Source organism: Macrotis lagotis, chromosome 1 (genome assembly GCF_037893015.1).
Source record: "Macrotis lagotis isolate mMagLag1 chromosome 1, bilby.v1.9.chrom.fasta, whole genome shotgun sequence".
Classification (NCBI taxonomy): domain Eukaryota; kingdom Metazoa; phylum Chordata; class Mammalia; order Peramelemorphia; family Peramelidae; genus Macrotis; species Macrotis lagotis.
In genome coordinates this window covers 244831279-244857925 of record NC_133658.1, presented here as the reverse complement: position 1 = coordinate 244857925, position 26647 = coordinate 244831279, and the positions used below count along the sequence as shown (strand labels likewise).

General features: G+C 36.7%; 1 protein-coding gene across 2 annotated transcripts in view; it reads left to right on the top strand.

Annotated features, from left to right (window-relative positions):
* LOC141504764 (KAT8 regulatory NSL complex subunit 3) overlaps nucleotides 1–26647 on the top strand; it is a 160515-nt gene that overhangs the window by 91681 nt on the left and 42187 nt on the right. For both annotated transcript variants that reach the window (XM_074210029.1, XM_074210030.1), the window contains exons 7-12: nucleotides 1662–1871; nucleotides 12538–12713; nucleotides 15228–15246; nucleotides 17635–17724; nucleotides 19205–19310; nucleotides 21367–21500. In XM_074210029.1, the coding sequence (XP_074066130.1) occupies nucleotides 1662–1871; nucleotides 12538–12713; nucleotides 15228–15246; nucleotides 17635–17724; nucleotides 19205–19310; nucleotides 21367–21500 (735 nt within the window). The remainder of the gene's footprint in view (nucleotides 1–1661; nucleotides 1872–12537; nucleotides 12714–15227; nucleotides 15247–17634; nucleotides 17725–19204; nucleotides 19311–21366; nucleotides 21501–26647) is intronic.

Here is a 26647-nt window from a genome sequence, read left to right as displayed (position 1 = left end):
CTGTCAGAGATGATTTCTTTTTTATTATATAAATATTTTGTTTTCCAATTATATAGATAGTAGTTTCTACCAATCTTTTTTGTAAGGTTTTGAATTTTACAATTTTTCCCCCACCCTCCCTTCTCTCCCCCCGCAAAAGAAAGCAATCATAATTTTTACATTTGTTTCCAGGATATGCCTATATCAAAATTGAATGTGCTGAGAGAGAAAAAACATATCCTTGAGGAAGAAATAAAATATTAGAGATAGCAAGATTATGCAGTATGTAAGATAACTTTTTTTTTTAAATGGAAGGTAATAATCTTCGGTCTTTGTTTAAACTCCGCAGTTTCTTCTCTGGATACAGATGGTATTCTTCATCAAAAATCCCCTAAAATTGTCCCTGATTGTTGCACTGATGTAATGAGCAAGTCCATGTTGTTGTTAAGGAGTACAATGTTCTTCTGGTTCTACTCATCTCATTCAGCATCAATTCATGCAAATCTTTCCAGGTTCTTTTGAAGTCCCATCCCTCCTGGTTGCTTATAGAACAATAGTGTTCCATCACATACTTATGTCACAACTTGTTCAACCATTCCCCAGTTGATTGATATCCCCTCAATTTCTAATTCTTTGCCACCACAAACAGAGCTTCTATGAATATTTTTGCACAAGTGATGTTTTTTACCCTTTTTCATGATTTCTTCAGGATACAGCACCAGTAGTGGCATTGCTGATCAAAAGGTTTGCATATTTTTATTGACCTTTGGGCATAGTTCCAATTGCTCTCCAGAAGGGTTGGATCAGCTCACAGCTCCACCAACAATGTAATAGTGTCCCAGATTTCCCACCTCTCCTCTAATATCGATCATTATCCTTTCTGGTCATATTGGCCAATCTGAGAGGTGGAAGGTGGTACCTCAGAGATGCTTTAATTTGCATTTCTCAGAGATGATTTAGTCTGACCCACTCTACTACTTGTAGGTAAGGCTAATACCAAGGCTCAGGGAGAGAACTGGCTGCCTATATTGGGTTAAGTGACTTGAGCTCTTTTTATGGTGGCAAAAAAAGTAGAAATTAAGGGAATGTCTATTCTGTGGTTGAAAAAATTAGGGTATAAAATACAATGGAATATTATTACTGTGTTATCAAAAATTATGAAAAGAAGGGTTTAAGAGAACCTGGGAAGGTTTGTATGAACTGACACAAAGTGAAGTGAGCAGAACCAGAAGGACAATTTATATAATAACCTTGTAAAGCAAAACCACTTTAATAACCTGATCAACTCAATGGTTAATCAAAATGAATGGATAGACAGACTCAGCATGCAGAATGAAGCATACCTTTTTAGGACTTAAACAGTGTAGAAATTCATTTTACTTGCCTATGCATATGTTGTTATAATAGTTATCATTTTCTTTTTTTTACTTTTGAATTGGATGTGGAGTGGGAAGGAGAGAAAATGTTTTTTAACTGAAAAATAAAATGAATGATAAAAAAAATTAAATCTCCATGGTCATGGTCATATAGCTAGACTAGTGTGAAATTTCTCTTGCTTGCCTCACAAGATTTATGCATAATATTTTTTAATTAATTTTTGTTAAAGCATAATATTCTTTTGACAAACCTAGGCAACCATCAATTCCAGGGATATGTGACAGTTATACTTTTTTGTTTTTCAGGCAAATGAGCTCTCTGTAAAATTGGATCCTTACATCCGGACTCAGATGAGGAATACAGATGGGGGATCAATTAGGACCCAAATCTGGCCCTTGATCAAATATGTAGAAGTGATTCTTCCCAGATCAGGGGTGATTCCTGAAGGTGTGGTGCTCGTGGACATTCCTGGAGCAGGCGACTTTAATAGTAAAAGAGATGAAATGTGGAAAAGGGTAATTTCTTATTTTTCAACTCTTTCAACCTCTTCAATCATGTCCCTTCCCTCAAATCTTAAAGCGCTCTTGCTTTTGATGTTGGAAATTTTAATGATTTCATGAAGTGATGTTCTTATTCTGATCTCTGAGTCCTAAGCCCAGTGTTGATTAAAGGTAGGGATTATATAAAGAAAAGAGCTAGGAGCAGTAGGGTTGGACACATGCCACAAACCAGAGATGAAGTGGACCACCAGCAGTGGGATAAGCTCAGCTAGTAAAAGGCAGAAGAGTTTAGGAGTTAGCAGTAGAGTGAATAAGGAGGCAGATGAATTCTAAGGAAGAGGGTTGTCTAGCAAAAACACACAACCTAATCTTTCTTTAGTCTAGACAATCAACAAAATAAGTCAAGTCCTATAACAATATTTAGCTGATTACTAAGGTATAACATTGACATTTTTTGGGGGGGGGGGTTAATTTATTTTTTTATTCTCATTTTGTACAAATGTTTTTTTTTTACATTAATAAAATATACTTGTTTACAAGTAAACAAAATACCCCTCCCCCCATGAATATAGATAGACTTGCTTGGGCGAAAAAGTAAAGGGGAGAGAAAAAAATTAAAATTAAAAAAAATAATAGTAACAATTGTAGGTATGGCCAGGTGGCACAATGGACGAAGCACCTGCCCTGGAGCCATGAGTACCCGAGTCCATATCCAGCCTCGTAAACCCAATAATCACCCAGCCATGTGACATGCAAGCCACCTGATCCCCACTGCCCTGCAAAAACCAGAAAGAAGAAAAAAAAAGACCCAAAATAAAATAAAATAGTAATAATAGTAGGGGTGGCTGGGTGGCAGACAGAGCATTGGCCCTTGAGCCAGGAGTACCTGGGTCCAAATCTGGCCTCAGACACCCAAAGATCACCCCGCTATGTGGCCCCAGGCAGGCCACCCAGACCCACCTGCCCAGCACCCTCCCCCAAATAATAATAACAAAAAATGTGCTTCAGTCTTTGTTCCAACACCATCAACTCTGTTGTGAGTGGATCATATTCTTTATGATAAGTCCATCACAAAAGTTACTTCCATATTTTTCCAACGTTGCCATTGCTGATCGCAACTCCCTCCTTTCTTATTTCTCCACTACCATCTACTCTATTTTCTCTCTCCTTTCACTCTGACTCTGCTGTAGGGTCGCTGAGTGGTGCAGCAGACAGATCCCTGGTCCTGGGGCCAAGAAGCCCTGAGCCCAATACCTCCCCTTAGGCCCAGAATCCACCTGGCCCTATGAGTCCTGGGCAGGCCATCCAATCCCAGCACCTTGCAAGAAGTAGAAAAGAAAATGTGTTATATCTGACCACTGTCCTCCCATGGTCCATCCTCTCCTCCTTTATTCACATCCCCACCCTTTCCCCCTGCTCCCCCCTCCTTCTTACTCTAGTTGTCTATACCCCATTGAGTATATTTGCTGTTTCCTCTCCTAGCCATCTCCGATGCCTCTGATGCCATCTCTTGCCTCCCCCCCTTCCATATCATTGCAATAGCTCATTGTAATAAAAAAAAATCTTATTATGTGAAATATCTCTCCTTTTTCTTTCTCCCATTCCATTTCCCTTTTTTTCTATTGACTCCCTCTCCTTTTTCTTTCTCCCATTCCATTTCCCTTTTTTTCTATTGACTCCATTTTTACACCATATTTTATCTTCAAATTCAGCTTTCTCCTGTGCTTCAACTATAAAAGCTCCCTCTACCTGCTCTATTAATTGAGAAGGTTCCTATGAGTATTATCAGTATCATTTTTCTATACATGCAGTTCATCTTCATTAAGTCCCTCATATTTCCCCCCTCTCCTCCAATCTCTATGCTTCACCTGAGTCCTGTATCTGAAGATCAAATCTTCTGTTCAGCTCTGGCCATTCCAAAAGGAACCTTTGAAATTCCCCTGGTTCATTGAAAGTCCCATCTTTTTCCCTGGAAGAGGCCATTCAGCTTTGCTGGGTAGTTCATTCTTGGCTGCATTCTAAGCTCTTTTGCCTTCCGGTATATTGTATTCCAAGCCCTACAAGCTTCCAATGTAGTTGCTGCTAAGGCCTGTGTGATCCTGACTGCAGCTCCACGATATTTGAACTGTGTCCTTCTGGCTGCTTATAATATTTTCTCTTTTACTTGGGAGTTCTGGAACTTGGCTATAATATTCCTGGGGGTTGGTTTTTTGGGATCTTTTTCTCGGGGTGGGGGGATCGGTGGATTCTCTCCCATTTCTATTTTGCCCTCTGCTTCTAGAATATCAGGGCAATTTTCCTGTAGTAATTCTTTGAAAATGATGTCAAGGCTCTTTTCCTGATCATGACTTTCAGGTATTCCAATAATTTTCAAATTATCTTTTCTAAGTCTGTTTTACATATCAGTTGTTTTTTCAATGAGATATTTCACATTTTCTTCTAATTTTTCATTTTTTTGGTTTTGAAGTATTGATTCCTGGTTTCTCATAAATTCATCAATCTCCCTGAATTCTATTCTTTGAAGGATTTGTTCTCCTCAGAGTTTTCTTATCTCTTTTTCCATCTGGCCAATTTTGCTTTTTAAAGCATTCTTCTCCTCAATAACTTTTTGAACTGTTTTATCCATTTGACTTAAGCTGGTTTTCAGCATTCCATTTTCTTCAGCATTTTTTTGGATTTCCTTGACTAAGCTGCTGACTTCATTTTCATGTTTTTCCTGCATCTCTCTCCTTTCTTTTCCCAGTTTTTCTTCTAATTCCCTCATTTGATTTTCAAAGTCTTTTTTGAGTTCTATCATAGCCTGAGCCCAATTTCTGTTTTTCTTGGAGTCTTTAGGTGTAGGAGCTTGTGCTTCCTCATCTTCAGACTGAGTATTTTGATCCTTCTTGGGCTCATTTGCAAAATATTTCTCAATGGTCTTCCTTTTGTTTCTTTGCTTGTTCATTTTACCAGCCTAAGCCTGTCTTTTGGGGTGCTTCCTGAGCTTTTGGGACACTCCCACAAGGGTCTCAGTGTGTGAGGTTCTGTCCTCCTTCCTGGTCTGTGAATGACCATAAGCGCCCCCCTCTGCCATGGGGCCGAGGTGGGGGGGGCCCTGTTGTTCTTTGGGGGGCCTAGACTGAGATCAGGATCTGAATGTGGTCAGAGCCCCAGAGTCCTGTTTCAGAGGCAGAGGACAGAGCTGGGCAGTCTCTCTCTCTTCACTCCCCTCCCTCAGCTCAATATGGCCTCATGCCCTGGGGGCTCCTGCTTACTGGCTCCACCTGCTTCTGTTTCCGGGTCTAGGCTGCTGAAAGACCAAGCTGCTTGCTGTGTGTCCTGGGGGCTGGGCTCCATGTGCTTGTGCTAGCTCTGGCAGAGGTCCCCCGCTGTTCCCCCACTTTGTTCCCGGGGTGCAGCTCAGGAGACTCCCCCTTTGCTGTGAGCCTCGGCTCCCAGCGCCCTGGGGCTACCTCCGGGAGGCTGAAGTTCTTTCACTCTGGGTCACCACCCCTCAGGTGGGCCACCCCTCTGACCCCGGGGAGCAGAGCCTTTCTGCAATTTTCCAGGTTACCTTGAGTAGGAGAACTGCCTCACTGGGTCCCTTTGTGGGTTCTGTCTCTCGAAAGTTTAGTAAGAGTTCTTAGTTTATGAGTTTTTATAAGAGAGCTCCTAAGACTCAATCCCTTCATGTCACCATCTTGGCTCCGCCCTCAAACATTGACATTTTAACCTGTTAAGAGTTGGCTCCAGCATATACGTAACCTGGACAGTTTTAGTCCTGCATATGCCAACTGCATATGCAAACTCAAGTAATACCATTATAATACATGTTTCAAAACCCTTTATGGTATTATCTTATTTTTGTCTTCTGTCAACAGTTGACTAACAAGAGTTTATTAAGTCTCTACTGAGGCTTCAACCCAACTCTGATTCTAAGTCTGGTCTCATGTTGCCAATTGTTTGATTGTCTGCCTGTGAAGAATCACTCTTTTGACCAGGGAATACAGATGTAAAAGAAAATAGAGAGTTATTAAAAGAAGTTACAACACAAAAGAAATTATAGGAAAGTTATGAAGAGATTAAGGAAAAGTCATGTGGATTGCTAATTAGTCTTGGCAAGCCAGCTGCCAGGCTCAGCAGAAGTCTGGAAAATCAAGAGGCTGAGCCCCTCCTTAAATTCCCCCTCAGGGTCCTTGGGAAGAGGTGATTTGGGAGTGGTCCAAATTCCACATTGGACATTTTCCCTTTTTTTTTGAGAGGGGTGGAAAGGTCTCAGATTCTGGTGTGGATGGTCTCAGGTGTGTTTCCAGCACCTGCACAACAGAAGAGAACACAATCTAAATCAAATTGAAGGTCAGGCCATGGTCTACATTAGACAGAAGGTCAGGATTGACTATTTTAATGTAATTTCATATATAATCACATTTACATGTGATCTATATGGGTGTGTGTCATATATGTACCTGGTATATATATATATATATATATATATATATATATATATATATAATCTTTTTAAGTGATATATGTGATTTAATTATATATATCTCACCTTTATGACATATATGGATATATATATCTGATGTGATAGCATTATATGTCATATATTTTGGAAATATATATATATATATATATATTTATATATATATTTATATAACATAACCCAGTATGTGTAGATACACCCGTAAGATTTGCTGATAGGGCCTGAGCCTCTGTAAAGAACTCCCAGGGAGTAAGGTTCCCCATCAGTGCACTTGAGCATCTATTCTGCAACTTAGAGTCTTAACTTAGGTCCTAGGTCTTCCTGATTTTGAGACTGACTCTTTATAAGGCCTCCTAGCTTAAACAGTACCATAAGACTTTATGGTTTACCAAACAACATACATACAGTATGTCGTGTGGTCAACAACAGCTCTAGGAGGGAGATAGTGTAATGTAATCATTTTTATAGATGAAGACACTGAAAGGTTGGAGATAAGTGACTTGTCCAAGGTGAGTTAACTTCTCTGCTCCTTTGTCTTCTTAACTCTCAAACAAGTGGGGAGGAACCATTTGATACTGACTTCTAGCTCTCAGATTCTATGATTCTAGAGCAATGGTGGCATTGACCAGCTTTCTGTGCTTTGAGCATAACATTCTATTTCCTGACCATTCATTTTCTCTTACTGTCCCTGGAATGCTTCCTCCTCCTCCTCCTCCTCCTCCTCCTCCTGCTGGCTTCCCTGGCTTCCTTCAAGACCCAGCTAAAATCTCAACTTTTAAAGGAAGCCACTCCCAGTTCCCCTTAGTGTTGGTGCCTTCCTTCTGTTGATTCTTTTGAATTTACCCTAGACAGGATATCCTAGTCAGGAGCTTGTGTTTGTGTGTTATCTTCTCCATTAGAAGATGAGCTTCTTGAGGGCAGGGACTGTTTTTTACCTTTCTTTGGGTCCCCATTACTTAGCATGATACTTAGTACATAGGTTGTACTTAATAAACATCTCTTGACTTGATGACTTAACAAATGGCAAGTTGGAAGAATACTCATCATGCATTCAGAAGATGTAGGTTTAAGTCCTGACTCTATTTCTATCTATTAACCTCTAGACTGGAGGTAATACTATACATTTTTGCTACCTCCTAAAGTAGTAGTGAGGAAAGCAGTACAAAAATGTGAGTTATTGTTATTGAAGTCCTAGAATGATTTGGATTCTAGAATTTAGGGCAAAATGTGGGTCTGTGCAGCTTTTATTTGTATTCAGCCCAAACTGGCTTTGATTTGGAGGAGGGAACTTTGACCTCTCTCTTCAAGCCAGGTTCTCTCTTGGGATCTTTATTTTATAGTTGAGGAAACTGAGACTCTGAGAATTCTGTGACATGACTTGTCCGAGGTCACATAGGTAATTAAGTAGAGGAGGGATGCTGAGCCAGTCCTATTGCATTAGGGGAAGAACTCAGGAAGTTAGTTCCAAATGGCATCTCTGCCCATTCAAGTCCAAGCCCTGAATAAGTCGTTTTGAGTTCAATTCAGTTCAAATCTCAAAAGTATTGATTAAATGCCTCCCACGTCTAGGTACTCTGCTAAGTTGCTATTTGGGGATATAAAGAAAATTTACAAGGAATTTACATTCTACTGGGGGAGCAGAGAGGAGAGGTAAGGGAGGGAACAACCACTTATTAAGCCCTATTCTAAGTGCTTCACTAATATTATCTCAATCTCCCCCTCAATCTAGAGGGTGTAAGTGCTATTCTCTCCTTTTTTATAGTTAAAGAAACTGAGGAAGATGAGGGTGAGTTGACTTGCCTGGAGTCACACAGCCAATAAATGACTGAGGAAGGATTTGAACTCCTGACTTCAGATCCACTGTTCTATCCATTGTACCAACAAATTACTTTGCTAAATAAATGCAAATTATATACAATGTAATTTGGAGGGTGATGGTGGTGCTGGGGGGGGGGGAGAGAGAGAGAGAGAGAGAGAGAGAGAGAGAGAGAGAGGAGAGAGAGAGAGATTGAGAATTCTACCATGGGCAGTGGAGGTGTGGGCTGGGGAAGAGGTGCAGTGAGGGGATGGGGAAGTGGTGACACCTGGCCTATGCCCGTGTGGCAGTTATTTTGACTTAGCCATCTATAACAGCCAGATGGAGCACTTACCTTACTCAGTTGGGTAGATTTTCAGAGGCCACTAATAACGGAAAAATAAACTGATCCAGATGGAAAAAAATATATAAAGAGCCCCAACAAGTACAATTTGATCTAACTCCCTAGCCCTGACCACACTGCATTTGGACTGCTGCTCCATAACATACTTGTGGTTTGGGGATATCATCTACATGTTGAGGTAAAAAATGCTTTTCCTTGAACAGTGTGATCTGAGACTGAGGCATGAACTGCCTCAATCATCTCTCCCTCATCAGCTCCTGCTGAGTTCTGGCATAATTGCAGCTAATCTCTGCTGGTTTCTCCCTAGTATAAAACTATCCATGTGATCTTGGGCAAGTCCCTCAAACAACTCTCTGGGACCCCCATTTTTCTATTTTTTTCTATTTTTCTAAGTTCTTCATTAATTATCTGGAAGGATGATCTTAAGAAAGTCATTTCTTTCTGGATCCCAGTTTCCTCATCTTTAAGTTAAGGTCTATTTATTTTACTTGGGAAGACTAGTCCAATAATGTATTTCAGGCGACTCGTTGCTGTCTTACCTAAATAATTCCTTAATCCTCTCATGTATTGTTTGGACTAGTTGGCTACTGAGATCCCTTCCAACTCTCAAATTCTGTAATTCTTCCTACCTCCCTCACCCACAAACATGATGGGTGCCCAAATCCTGATATCACCCATAGAAATGTTACTTTCTTTGCCTCTTTATGATTTCACCCAGAGTTTTCTCAGGAAAATCTTGAGTGGTGGCATATGTCTAACTTGTGTCTAGGTATCCATAAGTGTAGGTAACAGCACTTAAGGTAATAAATACTTAAGAAGAATAGGAATCAGGAAGGTCTGAGTTCAAATCCAGCCACAGACACTTAATAATTACCTAGCTGTGTGACCTTGGACAAGTAGTTAACCACATAACAAAAAATAATAGGATAGTCTTTTTTTCATCTTACATACAACACGAAGGACTCACAAGAACATACGCACAAATGCAGAAAGCATATAAAAAGACACAGAGGTGTATCAAATATTATTTAACATAATTCTCCAAAACCCCCCAAAAGTATGCAAAGCACATTTTCCAATATATCTCCTTCCCTCCTTCTTTACCCTTTCCCTAAAATGGTTAGCAATTTGGTATTATATATGTTCAATCATATAAAACACAATTCCATATTAGTCATGTAGTTAAAGAAGAAATAGACCAAAGTAAAAAAAAAATCACACACACATATAAATAAAGTGCAAATAATATGCTTTAATCTCTATTCAGACATTATCATTTCTTTTTCTGAATATGGATGGCATATTCCATCATGAATCCTCTGAAATTTCTTGGATCATTGTATTGTTGAAACCTGCTAAGTCTTTTGTAATTGATCATTGTGCAATGATGTTGATATTGTATACAATGTTCTCCTTCTACTCACTTTACTCTGTAACAGTTATGTAAACTTTTTCAAGTTTTTCTGAAATTTCTCCTCTTGGCATGACACATTCTAAAATTTGTTCTGCATTATTAACGTTTTCTCTATCACTTTCTTCTTTTTTTATTAAAGATTTTATTTGAGCTTTACAATTTTCCCCCAATCTTACTCCCCCCCCCCATGGAAAGCAATCTGTCAGTCTTTAATTTGTTTCCATGTTGTACATTGATCCAAATTGAGTGTGATGAGAGAGAAATCACATCCTTAAGGAAGAAACAAAAAGTATATGAGATAACAAGATCAGACAATAAGATATGTTTTTTTTTCTAAATTAAAGGGAATAGTTTGTTCAAACTCCACTGTTCTTTATCTGGATACAGATGGTATTCTCCATTGCAAACAGCCCAAAATTGTCCCTGATTGTTGCACTGATGGAGTGAGCAAGTCCATCAAGGTTGATCATCACCCCCATGTTGCTGTTAGGGTGTACAGTGTTTTTCTGGTTCTGCTCATCTTATTCAGTATCAGTTCATGCAAATCCCTTCAGGTTTCCCAGAAAATCCCATCCCTCCTGGTTTCTAATAGAACAATAGTGTTCCATGACATACATATACCACAGTTTGCTAAGCCATTCCCCAATTGAAGGACATTTACTTGATTTCCAATTCTTTGCCACCACAAACAGGACTGCTATGAATATTTTTGTACAAGTGATGTTTTTACCCTTTTTCATCATCTCTTCAGGGTATAGACCCAGTAGTGGTATTGCTGGATTAAAGGGTATGCTCATTTTTGTTGCCCTTTGGGCATAGTTCCAAATTTCCCTCCAGAAAGGTTGGATGAGTTCAAAGCTCCACCAACAATGTAATAGTGTTCCCAGATTTCCCACATCCCTTCCAACAATGATTATTATCCTTTCTTGTCATATTGGCCAGTCTGAGAGGTGTGAGGTGGTACCTCAGAGAAGCTTTAATTTGCATTTCTCTAATAATTGATGACAGAGCAATTTTTCATATGGATTGCTTTGATCTCCTCATCTGTAAATTGCCTTTGCATATCCTTTGACCATTTGTCAATTGGGGAATGGCTTTTTTTAAAAATATGACTCAGTTCTCTGTATATTTTAGAAATGAGTCATTTGTCAGAATCATTAGTTGTAAAGATTGTTTCCCAACTTACTAAATTTCTTTTGATCTTGGTTACAGTGGTTTTATCTGTGCAAAAGCTTTTTAATTTAATGTAATCGAATTCATCTAGTTTGATTTTGGTGATGTTCTCCATCTCTTCCTTAGTTATAAACTGCTCCCCTTTCCATAGATCTGACAGGTAAACCTTGATCTTCTAATTTGCTTATAGTATTGTTTTTTTATGTCTAAATCCTGTATCCATTTGGATCTTATCTTGGTAAAGGGTGTGAGGTGTTGGTCTAATCTAAGTTTCTTCGATACTAACTTCCAATTTTCCCAGCAGTTTTTATCCCAATAGGTGGACTCTTTGGGTTTATCAAACAGCATATTACAATAATCTTTTCCTGCTATTGCACCTAGTCTATTCCATTGATCCAGCACCTAGTCTATTCCATTGATCCACCACTCTATTTCTTAGCCAATACCAAAAGTTTTGATGACTGATGCTTTATAATATAATTTTAGATAAGGTAGGGCTAAGGCCCCTTCTTTTCTACTTTTTTCATTAAAATTCCTGGAAATTCTTGACTTTTTATTTCTCCATATGATTTTACTTACAACTTTTTTTAAACTCATAAATTAATTTTTTGGAATTTTGATTAGTAGGGCACTAAACAGGTACTTTAGTTTTGATAGAATTGTCATTTTTATTATATTAGCTCTACCAATCCATGAGCAGTTGATATTTGCCCAGTTATTTAAATCTGATTTAATTTGTGTGAGAAATGTTTTAGAATTGTTTTCAAAAAGTTTCTGAGTCTGTCTTGACAAATAGACTCCCAGGTATTTTATATTGTCTGAGGTTACTTTGAATGGGATTTCTCTTTCTAGCTCTTCCTGCTGTATCTTGCTAGACATATATCACTTTCTTTTTTAAAAAATGTTTTTTATTTTATTTTTTTCAATTACCTACAAAGATAGCTTTCAACATTCATCTTTTTGTAAGATTTTGAGTTCCAGGGGTGGCTATGTGGCGTAGTGGATAAAGCACTGGCCCTGGAGTCAGGAGCACCTGGGTTCAAATCCGGTCTCAGACACTTAATAATTACCTAGCTGTGTGGCCTTGGGCAAGTCACTTAACCCAGTTTGCCTTGCAAAAACCTTAAAAAAAAGAATTAAAAAAAAGATTTTGAGTTCCGTATTTTTTATCTTCCTCTCACCCCCCCCAAAAGCAAGTAATCTAATATACAGGTTATTACATATGTGCATGTTCAACATATTAGTCATGTCATGAAAGATCTCTTATCACTTTCTAAGCCTTAATGTGCCCATTTCCCAAGTGTGAATGTTCACAATTAAAATTTCACAATTGCTTCTCCAGTAGGTCTGAACCTGATACATTGAGGTCTCAAACTCAGTTTTCTGGACTCCTGGATATTGCCTATAACTATAAACTCTTTGTGTTTTACATTTGTTATTCAAGTGTATGTATTACTTGGTGCTTTCCAGACGATCGATAAGTGTTCTGTGATTTGGGTGATCAGTGATATTGAGAGGATTTCTGGGGAGAAAATTCATGAAGAGCTTCTCTGTGAAAGTATCAAAGCTTGCCAGCGAGGAGTCTGTCAAAATATTGCCCTGGTGGTCACTAAGTGTGATAAACTCTACCTGACAGAATATTTAAGGTATGATCTTGGGTTTCTTTCCCTCTTTGTGGCTCATTTATATTCTTTAACAAATCAATGGCATTAAAGCTCTGGGTTTTGGGTCAGAGGGTCTGAATTTGAATCTTGCCTTTACTATTTTCTGGCTGTGTGATTTTGGTAAATGACTTAACTTCTCTGAGTTTTATTTTTGTCACCTATAAAATGAGGAAGAGGAAGTTGCATTAGATGATCTCTAAGGATCCCTTCAAGCTCTAAGTCCTTGAAAGAAAATGAAAGTTGTTAAAGCATGAAAAATATAATAGATAAAGATCTGGTTCTAGTTGCTGTTTTATTCCTAATTTACTTTGTAACTTTGGATAAGTCATTTAAATTTCATTGGGTCTCAGTTTCCTCATCTGCAAAATGAGGAATACTGGACTAAATGATCTCTAAGACCCCTTCCACCTCTTATATCCTTCATGTAGTACACCATATAGGTTGCTTCTCCAATTTGGTGCTTAAAGATTTGCAGGTTGGATTCTCAGTGGGATGACTTATTGAAATTCTAGGGCTAACTGTAAGTACCTGTTTCTAAAATGTTAACTAAAGTCCTAAATTGGTATATGTAATCATCCAGTAAATGCAATTAACTCATAGCAGAGGCATTTACTAAGATGGTATAAAACAAAAACAAAAACAAAAAAACTACATAGTGTTCAAAACTTTCCCCCCATAAACACAGGGCACTTTCTTTAACAAAATACACACAATATCTGTGGGCGCAAATAGAGTGCAGTAGTGGTGAGGCATACTTGTGGCCAAGGTAACTCATATCTCCAGGACTACAGGGTCTTGATGTCTTTTCCTCCCTCAGCTCTCCACTGGACAAAGAAAAAGGTCTCTGTCTGCTCTTCTGCAGTTTCAGGTCTAAGATACCAGGTATAGGTCTCCCTTGAATTCCCAGTCTTTTAAAAAAAATTAATAGCTTTTTTTTTAATATCACCTACCTTTCCCAACATAACTTTTCCCATGCTCCTTCTAGAGCATTATGCTTTGTAATAAAGAATAAAAAAAGACAAAAGAACTGTAAATAAAACCAAATGTCACATCATCCTAATCTGTGAGTAATATATGTTGCATATATTATAAATATGGTTCTATGTAATATTCCAAACCTAAAGTCCCCCATATCTGCAAATAAAGAGGGAGATATATTTTCTTCTCTTTTCTTTGAGGTCGAGTTTAATCATTATATCTTAGCAATATATACAGTTTCAATTATTCTTTCTGTTTACGTCATTGTTCTCATGGTATGCAATTTGTTTTTCTGATTCTGCTAGAAAGCATTGGTCTTAGAGTTAGGAAGACCTAAGCTCAAATCTAGCCTTGGACTTTTTTCATCAATTCATATACACTTTGCTAAATTTTCTTGAACTCTTCAGACTTTCTATTTTATATGACACAATAGAAATATTTTTTTCCAACCAATGTTTATAGACTGCTCTTCAGGGCAGCTAAGTGGAACTCTGACCCTGGAATCAGGAAGACTTGAGTTCAAATCTAACCTTAAAATACTAGCTGTGTGACCCTGGGCAAGTCATGTAACCCTGTTAACTTCAGTTTCCTCATTTATAAAGATGATCTGAAGAAGGAAATGACAAACCACTCCAGTATCTTTACCACAGAAAACCCTAAAAGGGTCACAAAGAGTCAGACATGACTGAAAAGGACTAAACAATGACAACTTCAGGAACCTATAATTAGGTAACATGGACACCAGACATGTAATTGCCATAAATGGGGAAGTTATTTCTGAGAGAAAGTTGCATCGCACTTAAATTTTTCCTTCATCCTACTACCCTACTGGAGTCAAATTACTCCACATTCTAGATAATATTTTTCTTGAGAATGTTCCCTTCTAACCTTCAACTCCATTATTTTTCATAATCACCCTTTCCTAAATCAACATCATTTTTCAGCTTTCAAAACCTCTTGTCTTTTCATTAGTCATCAAGACCTTGGATCCTTATTTTGAAGAGAGAGATCTTGTATGGACACATGCAGTCCAATTCAGCAACATTTAGAAAGCACTTTCTCTGGTCCTGACACTGTGCTGAGAACTGGGGATACAATTAATAAAAAGAGAGGCAGCCCCTGCCCTCAAGGAGCTTACAATCTAAGCTACATGGCCTATTGACAGCCAAATGGGGAATAAAGAAGTGCTTTGTCTCTCCTGAGGTCCCTATTGCTAGGGGAATTTGGCCTTCTTTCTTTAGAATCACAAATATAGAACTGGAAGGAAGCTTAGAGGCCATCTAATCCAACCCTTTTTAGGAAATTTTATAGATTTTTATAGATTAGGAAATCTAGACAGAGACTTTAAGTGATATTCCAAGATTATGCAGTTGTTAGTAACAGAAGCATGATTTGAACTCAGGTTCTCTGATTCCGGACTCAGAATTTCTGTCAAATGATTACTTTCTAACATTTTAAAAACCTTCTAAAAAGTATAATATATTACTAAATAGATTTTTGTTTTTTCTTATTTTTTAGGGAAAGAAAAGGGGGAAATGTGAGTATAAATTACTTCTTTTCAAATGAAACCCTTTTTATAATTTGATGCAGTTCAACAATCATTAATGCCTATTTTGTACCAGACACTGTACTAGGGCTCAGGAAATAGATACAAAGTAAAAAACAAAGTATTCCTTGCTTTCAAAGAACTTAGAGTCTATTGGGAAGAAATTATTCATATAGATAAACAAATACAAAATATATACAAAGTTGTTTAGAGGGGTGGGGAAGATGGGGAGAAGCATTTGCAAATGGGGAAATTGAAAGGGATTTGAGTTTGAACTCCTATATGAGCTAAATATTGAAGAGAGATTCCAAGAAGGGCAGTAAAGAAGATAGCTCAAAATCTTACTATGATTGTTGGGCAACAACAACAAAAGCTATGATAATGTGTCTGGAGGTCCTAGGAATTACTAGTCCTGAGAGAGAAATAAAAGAGGAAGAAGCAGTAAAATTCTGTATTTCTAGGCAGCAGTACCTGTACATGAGCATAGTGCCAGAGTGTTCTTGGCAAGGCTGGTAGGAAAGGTAGAAGACCTAGTTTGAGAAAGCTATTACTACTGAGTCCATATATACACAGAGTTGTAACTAGCATTGGCCTCTTTATCTTTCCTTATACCTTCAAATAGAAACAGCTAGATTTCTTAGGTTGCTTATTTACCATTTCTGTATATATATATATATATATATATATATATATATATATATATATATATATATATATATATCTCCTCAAAGACTGTAAACTTTTTAAGATGAGAGACTCAATTTTATCTTGGTATTCATAATACCTAACATAAAAGTGGTGCTTAATTAAAGCTGAGGCAAGGTAGAGTAAGACAACTTCTCTCTACCATACTCTTACAGCATTCATTTTGACCTAAGACTACAGGGACCAATGATAGATATTTTCAAATATCTTGGAGAAGAGTGTAGATACGTTTTATTTTGTTCTGGATTATTGAAGTAGTGCTGAGTAAAAATGAAATATCAGTACATTATAAGAAAGAACCTTATAAAAATTAGATTTGTTTAACAATGGTATCAGCTATTTTGTGAAGCAAAGAACTCTCTTCTAAGGGAAATATTCTAACGGATGCTAGATGACCATTTCAGGTTAAATGTTGCAGTAGATATGCTAGGTGGAGTCAGGAAGATCTGACTTCAAATTTAACCTCAGACACTTAGTAACCATATGACTCTAGTCAAGTAACTTAATTGTGTTTGCCTTCATTTTCTCACAGAGGAGAAAGTGGGGATGGTGACTTTGCATGCCACTCTTCATTTAAAAGCAACTCTCTTATATATAATGGCATCACCTCCCTGATGTCAGTCTTCTTCAAGAATGAATCACAAACAACAACATCTGTAAGTGAGCTGGAGAAGGAAATGGCAAGCCACTTCAGTGTCTGCCAGAAAACCCCAAATGAAGGTCATGAAGAATAGGGCATGACTAAAACAACTAAACAACCATCTCCCTGAGGTTCTGTAAAGGCACTGGACTAGAGGCCAAATTAAATTCTCTTTGAGGGCCTTTACTTAATTCTTAACATTTTACTTCAGAATCTAAATTAGTCTTTTTGCATAGTCTGTTATAAATTATATTTATTTTATATTATATTATATAATATAAATTATATTTAAATATGATATAGGTAGTATAGTATATAATATGTAAATATATATAATAAAGTCATACATTTATGTAATACAGTATGTAATATAAACTTTGTAAAGTTCTTTTTGTCTGACAGCCCATCTTTATCAGTTACTTGTCAGCTGTGATTGTGAGAATATTCAGTTAGCTTTTAATAGGCTATTGGAGAGCCAGCATAGTATAGAGGATAAACTAGAAAAAGAATCTAGTAATCCTGGGCTCAAATCTTGTGTTCTAATACTTATTTGTTGCATGGCCTAGAATAAGTTATAATAAACATAGTTGCTTATAAATATATAGCATGATGATATAATCATTAATAACATTATATTGTTCTTTGGTTGTTTCAGGGATGTTCAACTCTTTGTGATACCATTTGTAGTTTTTTTTGGCAATGATACTAGAGTGATTTTCTATTTTCTTCTCTAGTTCATCTTTACAGATGAGAAAACTGAAGCAAACAGGATAAAATGACTTGTTCAGAGTCCACAGCTAGTATCTGAGACTAGATTTGAACTCGGGTCTTCCTGACCATAGGTCCAATATTCTAATCTCTGTGCCAACTAACTGCCCTAATAATAATAAATACAATGATATTAATAATATAATGTTATATATCAGTAGCATATTGTATATAAGATAAACTATATTAGCATCATTATATAGGATAAACAATAGTTATTTGTAAAAATAATTAATAACAGATTTTCATTTCTTTGATCCATCTAGCGGGTGATTGAAAGTCAGCGAGAGGCAATTTTAGAAAGAAATGAAACTGTGAATCTGCAAAAGAACAGGACTCTCAAGGAAAAACTGAAGGTGAATTCATATGCTCCCTGTGTATCGTCACTCTTGTAAATTAATTTTTCTTCAATGCCTCCTTCCCCTCCTTTAGAGATATCCCTGAGGATATCTCTAATTTTTTTCTTAAAATAATCTGTTTCTTAGAAGGCTGTTGCTACTCTTAGCAGTAACAAGAGTTTTTCTAGGAATTATTGAAAATGATTGAAAAAACAGTGAATAGCCCTATTTGTTAGTGGCAAGGGAACATATCACTGTAGTTTGTCCTCTAGCTTCTAGAGTAGGTGTGTCCAATTCATGGCACCTGGGCTGTATAAGACTCTCAAAGCCCATTCATAGTATTTATTATTATACTCATTGGTAAAAAGAGATTGTAGAGATAAATGTAAAATTCTTTATGCAGAGCTTGACAAGTTTTTATGAGTGATGCAGCCCAGAAGGGCTAAAAGGTTGGACACCCATGCTGTGGAGGATTGACTGTGACTTTTAGACTCATATTGACTCACAATTTTTCTATAGCCAGAAAATATTGTTTTAAAAGGTGGGAGGGCACTATAAATGAATTTAGGGAACTTGATGAAAACCTATCCAAAACTTTGTATTGTGTACGATCATCTACAACAGCTATGGTGGTCCACTGGGAATGTCGTGGCTTAGCAATTGTTCATTGAGATGCATCATCTCCAAACAATTCTGTACAAAATACTAGATTTGTTCTTGTCACATAACCTTAAAGTCTCTAGAGAGAGATTTACCACCATTTTATGACTTTGTAAGACTAGTAGTTCAACTTGTGGTTATTGAGTCATTTTCCATTATGTCTCACTTCTCATGACCCCATTTGGTGTTTTCTTGGTGGAGATACTGAAGTGATTTGCCATTTTCTTCTCTATTTCATTTTACAGATGGGGAAACTGAGGCTAAGTGACTTGCCCAAGGTAGAAAGTTTCTGAGGTCAGACAAACTTAGGAAGATCAGTTTTCCTGTCTGCAACTCTAGCACTCTGGTCATTTTGCCAACTAGCTACAAGTCCGCCAGCATGTACCTAGGCATGTAGTATGAGAAAGAGTATTTGGCACATACTTTTTCTGTCCCACCCCAGGATATACATACACATAGACATACATATATATATATTCATTCTCTCTCCCAAGAGAATGTATATACATTCTCTCCTTGGAAGAGGAAATGCAGCCTGGGGATAACTCATAATTTTTAGACTAGAAGTACAACCATTGAGGGAAAGAAGCATGTCACTACTGGCACAGGTGCAACTGGATCAGGAATGTACTCCCAAGATGTTACAACACTCTCTAAAATTTCCTGCCGTGGGACAAAACCCTAATTGCCCTATCCTTTTACAACCCTGTCTCTCAGGGAGTTTTTAAGGAGCTAGTAGTGAACCTGTTAGGATTTGCTAGAGGTCTTGTAAGATCCATTGGCTTCTTGCTTTCTATAGTTGAGTCTTTGTATTCAGTGTATATTTCTTCCATTTTAGAGAAAACTACCTACTGACTCCAAGGTTCTAGATGCCTCAGATCTGGTGTACACAGTCAGTGCTCAGGAGTATTGGCGGCAGGAGTTACTTAATGAAGAAGAGACTGGTAAGTAACATGAGCTTTTCACTTCCTTATTCTTCATCTGCTTAATCTACCAAGGTTTAAACTTGACTCAGTGTTTTGTTTTGTTTTGTTTTGTTTTTTCTAAGCATAAACTGTATCTCATCCTATTGTGGCCTAACTTCTTTACCTACTGACAAAAATGAATATCTTAGCATGACTGTTGTGTCTGTTCCCACAGTAACTTGGATCTAACAAGTAAGGACAACATGAGAAAATGGAAAGAACATTGTTGGAATCAAGAGAACTAGTTAGCACTTAGGTTAGATAAAAACAAGCAGCAGACTGAATTTGGTCTGTGGACAATGGTATGTTGACTCCTGTACTAGATTATAAACTGCTTGAAGGTAAAGACTATATCTAATCTAAACTTTAATTTAATATAAATTTAATTAATTTAATTTCAATTTAATAAGATTAAATTTAAATAGGATTAAATTAAATTTAATCTAATTTAAAATGTTTTCCCCAGTGCCTAGGATAGGCCCCTGAACAAGTTGACATTTAATAAATAGATAAATTAATGAGTTACCTTATCTGCTTACCTGTATATAATGAAATTCCTAGCTTGGAAAAAGAATAGGCAGGTAAGGCTGATATTCACCAGTTGGGTTAGTCTAATGACATGTACATGAAGAATCTAAGTGACCCTTTCTACTACTTCTTAGAATAATAGATTTAAATATGGAAGGAATCTCAGGGGTCATCTTGTCCATTCCACTCATTTTACAGATAAGGAAATTGAGATCCAGAGAAGTTGTTACTTATTCAAGATCCCAGAAGTGATAAGTATCAAAGGTGAAATTTGAATTCAGGTTGTAAGACTCCAAAGCCAAAATACTTTCTATTATACCATGTTGCCACCTTTGAAATGAGATTGGATATAATATCTTATGAATTTTAAGGTTTTAGGATTCAATTAGAAACCTCCTGACTATGTATTTTTGCATCACCTATCTTTGACAGGCAGAGGTTATTTTGAAATTGGAGTCAGACTACTAGGATTCAAAACTCAGCTCCTATGTAACCTTGACTGAGTTACTCCCAGACTCTAATATTTTCATCTATAAAATAAAGGAGGCAGGTTAGATGGTTGCTAAGGTTCCTTCCAGTCCTAAATCTAAGATCTTAGAATTCTATAATATTATATATCCTATGAGTCTATATTGCCACAAGTATATGGAAAAATAATAATTAAAGCAAACAAAATACTGTACCTATGGTCTAACCTGACTGATGAATGCTAATCCACACCATCTAGAACATGACCTTCTTTCCCTAAACTCCATACTTTATTCCAGTACTGTCCAACTGAACTAGAGACAGGAGCCACTAAACTGTTCATTAGGATCCCTGTAGAAAAGCACATATTAACATAATCTGTGTTCTGTTGTATTCTTATTTTGTTAAACAAGATGAACTTTATATATGTTGATCTCTCATGTTCTCTTATAGAATTTAGGTATGGAAAATTGTTGTTTTCTGCAAGATTAGTGTAATTGTTGTCACCCCCTGGTAACCTCTAGACAAAAGCTATTCCCATCCCGACTCATTCTGTGGCAAACTGTTCTTCCAGTTTCCATGAAAAGAATGTTAAGTTTGTAACCAGAGAATCTTGGTTTCTTTGAATGGTACAGTGGCTAGAACACCTAGCCTGGAGTCAGAAAGAGCTGAGTTCATGTTCAGCCTTGGATATACTATTTATATAACCTACTTACTCTTTAAACTATAAAAACAGGATCATAAATAACACTAACCTCCTAGGGTTATTGAGAGGATAAAATGAGATATTTGGAAAACACTTTGCAAAACATAATATGTTAGATAAATACTTGTTATTTATTCCTAGTTTTAAGGTAGGCTTTTTATTTGGTAAACTATGCTAGTGCTTCTGTTGCTATTCCTTTTTGTTTGTTTGTTTTTATTTATTTCCATTTATTTATTCATTCATTCATCCATTTATTTATTTATTTATTCATTTATTTATTTGTTTATTATTTATTTTGTGGCTATTTCTAATTGTGTTTTCTGTAAATTTTAGAAATATCAAAATTAAGAGACTATATCAGGAAAAAGTTTCTGGAGAAGAAAAGGAAGACTGTGACTGAGTATGTTACAGAAGCTTTTGGAATCCTGTTACTCACAGACACTTTTAACTCTCAGGATTGTCTGATGGTATGAAAAGATCTAGATGCTATCCCCTGCTGCTAAGGGGTTTGTATTTATTACATGAGCTAAGTGCCCACTGAAAACTACCTTCTTATACTTTTCTTCTTTCTCTTTCAAAGACCAAGTTAAATTCAAACAGAAGGTCACAAAAATGAGTAGAGGCTTGGAAAATATGAACGAACCAAGGAACCAAAATGAACCAGGGAAAAATAAAATTTATTTTTCTTGTAATTCTGAGACAAAGCCATCCAATAATGAGAGATGGAGAGAAGTGACAGGAAGCAATTGGAAGAGGAAGGTCATTTGAGGAAATAACCTATATACAGTCTTTTTTTTTTTTTTTGGACTTAAATTAAAATCAGCATTTCTACATATAAAATAGAATAGAAAAATGAAGCTTGTGCATGAAACTAGAAATCTCTATTACTTGTAGATTCTTTTTCCTTTTTTAGGTTTGTTTGGTTTTTTTTTTTTGCAAGGCAAATGGGGTTAAGTGACTTGCCCAAGGCCACACAGCTAGGTAATTATTAAGTGTCTGAGGCTGGATTTGAACTCAGGTACTCTTGACTCCAGGGCCAGTGCTCTATCCACTGAGTCACCTAACTGCCCCAATTCTTTTTCCTTTTAAGCAAATAAATTCTACAGGCCATTTTCAAAGTTTCTGTTCTTCTGAACATTAAAAATGCTTTAATGACCCTCTTTTCTTTCCTTTCCCCTTTTTTATAACCATAATATTATTTTCTTCCCTTACTTCCCTACCTCTTCACCAAGCTGGTGGAAAGAACTCCACAAAATCATTTTAAGAAATATACATACTTAAGCCAAGAAAATTCCTTCATTAGCCATGTCCAAAAATTTATGTCTCAGCTTGTTACCTTGAGTCCATCATCTCTCTGTCATGAGTAAATAGCATGCTTTATCAGGAATTCTCTGGGATCATGGTTATTACATTGATAAAAGTGTTTCAAAGATATTTTTCTTTATAATATATACTCTTCTCCTAGGTCTGTACATTTCATTTTGCTTCAGTTCACACTAATTGTCACAAACTTCTTTGAAATCATCTTTTTTTGTTATTTTTTATGATTCCATAATATTCCATTATATTCATCTACCACAATTTGTTTAGCTATTTTCCAATTGATGGAGACCCCCTTAGCTTCCGTTCTTTGATGTAGCAAAAATAATTGCTTGAAATATTTTTGTATATATGGGTCAGTAAGACTCTTCCTTTGATCTCCTTGGGGTATAAGCCTAGTAGTGGCATTGCTGGGTCAAAAGGTATGCATAATTTAGTGACTTTGGGGACATAATTCAGATACTTTCTTTTAATAAATAACCAGTCAGTGATTTTCCTTTAATTACTCTTCTTTAATTTCTTTTCTTGGACAAATTCAAGTAATAAGATGTCTTGGATGATAAACTCTTTCTGAGTAAGGGAATTTTTTCCCCATAAAATGAGGAGTCCCAGGGCATTATAAACCTCCTAAAGAATATGAAAGAGCTTTAGTTGTCTAGTATTGGAAAGAAAGCTGGGCTGGGAGTCACTGACCTTAGACTCTCCCTGTAAGTTGGAGGTTCCCCAGGTTTTCAGCCTCTTGGGGGTCTATCTTGTCTTATTTGGTAGGGGCTGTAAAAAAGTAGAATTATTAACAAAAATTCATAATTTTATTGAAAAGGCTCAGTCCTTCCCCCCCATTTTTATTCTTATCATCTTTCCAGCTTCACATACTACATCTTCATTCAATAGATTATAGTTACTGAATAGATGTAATAAAAAACAAAAAATACATCATTGAAGTACCTAAGTGATTGAGTCTGTGAGAAAATTTCTTCCAAGAAGGTATCTGCAAGAGGAAAACTATCACACAGAGCCTCATATCAGTCACAAAAGGGAAAAGGGAAAAGTCTCTCTATCTTGCATAGTGTCTCCTTCCTCACCAAAAGTCAGGTGAAATCTGGAAATTTCCTCCCACATTGCCCTGTGCTATCACTGTGGCATGGGGTTCCTGGCCAGTTGCTCCATGCTGCAGGTTCTCTTGCCCATGTTTCATCTCATGTATGTTTTCTTCTTTCTGGAATTCTACCAACTAATCAAGTGATTGGTTTTTTTGTTTTTGTTTTTTTAGATTTTTGCAAGGCAAATGGTTAAGTGGCTTGCCCAAGGCCACACAGCTAGGTAATTATTAAGTGTCTGAGACTAGATTTGAACCCAGGTACCCTGACTCCAAGGCCAGTGCTTTATTCACTACGCCACCTAAGTGATTGGTTTTAAAGGTTCTACTGTAGCACACTTTTAAGTTGCATGCCTTTTTGCATAGTGAGAGATAAAGGAAGTGGGAAGACAGTTTCAGGAGAATCAGGAAACTGTTACCTTATTCAATTACTGTCCTGTAAATTATCTGTTCTTTTTCCCCATTCATTTTTGTGCACCAGTAGACTTATGTGCACTAATAATCATTATGATTGGGGTAGCTAACCCTTCCAAAAATCTCCCATCCTTTTTTAGATGTCAGAAGGGGTCTAGGGTATTACGAATTTCAAAGAATACAGGAGAAATTTGATGATGAGATCAGAGTGGAAAGAGTCCTAAACTGAAAGGAGAGAATAGAACCCAAAGCTCTGCTATCTCCTAATCTATGACTTAGAGCAAGTCTCTTAATTGATGTTTTGCAAGATTTTTTGCAACTTTTTAATATTAAAAGTTATGGATAATTCAACTCCTAAGCCCTCACATTTTAGGTTCTCTTTGGAGGTAGCAGGAAAATGGAGAGGAAAACATTGTGTATCAGAGATTTGCTGCAACTAGATGGTACATATGAAATAAAATGACTGGATGAAATGATGCCTAGGAGTCCTTCAAATTCATGTTTCAGTGCTTGACTCCTCTTACCCACCATGCTGCTTCCTCCTCCGTTTTCCTCCTCAGACTCACATCTTAGTTGGCTATGTTACTACTAAGTAGTAAAGTTTGAAGAAAGTGTTAAAACCAAATGAGGTGACTGGCCTCAGGAGTGTGGCCAGGATGGTGAGATGGGTGAAGAGAGGAAGAGAGTAAAAATGACCCCCACACTATGTTAACTATCTGCATGTTAATAATGGGGAGAGATCATTATTTAATTCAACTTAAAAAGTTGACCTTTTTATTGATATTTTATTTTATTTTTCCAATTATATGTTATGAAAGTTTTTCAACATTCATCCACATGCATATTTATGTTACACAATTTTCTTCCACCCTTCCTTCCCACCTTGCTCAATGACAAAGTCTAGTGAACATTGTACATATACATTTATGCTTAATCTTTGCATATTAGTTATTTTCTGTATGAGGAATTAGGACTAAGGGAAAAGAAAGAAAATCATGGAATAGGAAGAAAAAAATAAGAGAAAATTTTAAAATATGAACATAGTGGTTATCCAGATTCTGTAGTTTTTTTGTTTTGTTTTCTTCATCTGGATGTGGATGATGTCCATAACAGGTTTGTCCAAGTTCTCTGAACTGCTGAGAGGAACTACATCCATCAAAGATGATCAACTCACAATGTTGTTAATGTGTACAAGGTTCTTTTGGTTCTGCTTCCTTTGCTCAGCATCAGTTCCTGTAATTCTTTCTATGCATCTCTAGGGTCTGACTATTCATGGTTTCTTATAAAACAATAGTTCTATAAGAACAATTATCTTCATATACCATAATTTGTTCAGTCATTCCCCAGTTGATAGGCATCCCCTCAATTTTCTGTTCTTTGTCACTGCAAAAAGAGCCACTATGAATATTTTGGAACATGTGGAACTTTTCCCATTTCTTATGATTTTTTCTGGATATAGATCTAGTATTGGAATTGTGGAATTAAAGGGTATGATCAGTTTTATTTCTCTCTCTGGGCATGGTTCCATATTGTCTCCAGAATAATTGGATTAATTCACAACCCCACCAATGTCCCAATCCTCCCATAACCTCTCCAACATTGATCGTTTTCCCTTTTTGTCATCTTAGACAATCTGATAGTTTTGAAGAGGTACCTCATAGTTGTTTTAATATGCAATTCTCTAACCAGTAATGATTTGAAGCATTTTATCATTATATATATATTATTTTATATAGCTTTAATTTCTTCCTTTGAAAATTGCTTGTTCATATTTAAATGTCTAAATCCTATACCCATTTTGACCTTATTTTGGTAGTGTGTGAGATGTGGGTCTATGTCCAGTAAAAATTGACCTTTGAATTAATTGGTTTGGGAATACTTCTGATGAGAAATTTCCTCCTACCAGTGCAGACTGCTATCTTCCCTGTAACATAGTCTTTTGGAGAATTGCCTGGAGAAGAGTACCTTATTTGATAATGACATTTAGTCCATGAGGTTGAAATGACTTGTTCAAGCTCTCATAGCTGGCAATAAAAAGTGACAATAACTAAGCAGATGTACTCTGCAGTTTAGTAAAATATTCACTTTTTTAAACTGGTGTAGAGAGAGACAGGTGAACATGAGGAACACATAAGGGGAAATCCATATCTTCTATCTGCCCCCATCCCCCATCCACATCACAGATTGAATTTAGACAAGATAGGTAAAACAACAAATATTTGAAGAGTTATCCTGTATAAGAAGGGCTTGTCTTCTCTCACAGAGAGATAAATGTCATCTCAATATAGGGAAGCTGTCTGTCACCAGAGTGTTCAAGCAGAGACTGGATGACCACTTGCTGGGAACATAGTAGAGAAAATTCATACTTCAGATAATTATTGAGTTAGATGACCCATGAGGCCCCTTTGTATACTGACATTCTATGAATCATGATTTATAGCTTAGTAAATAGCAAAATGTACAGGATTTTTCCAAAAACCTTAGTGAAGTTTTAAGCCTAAATAACTTTAATCTGCACTAAGTCTTTTGGTGTTTTTTTTTTTTGCCTCAGTTCTTGTGATCTTTATTTTGAATATAAATTGTGGGGAGGGGAAATCCTTGGGAAAGGGCATGTTCTATATCTACCCTTGGTTCTCTGTAGCTTCTGGAAGAACATTTGAACTTTTTTTTCTGGGAAAAATTTTCATTTGGGATGAAATCAGGTTTTCCAACCAGCAATAGATTGCTTTTGGAAACATTTTTGGAAAACCATGAAGTTGTGGTCCCCTGCATGGCTGGTTTATT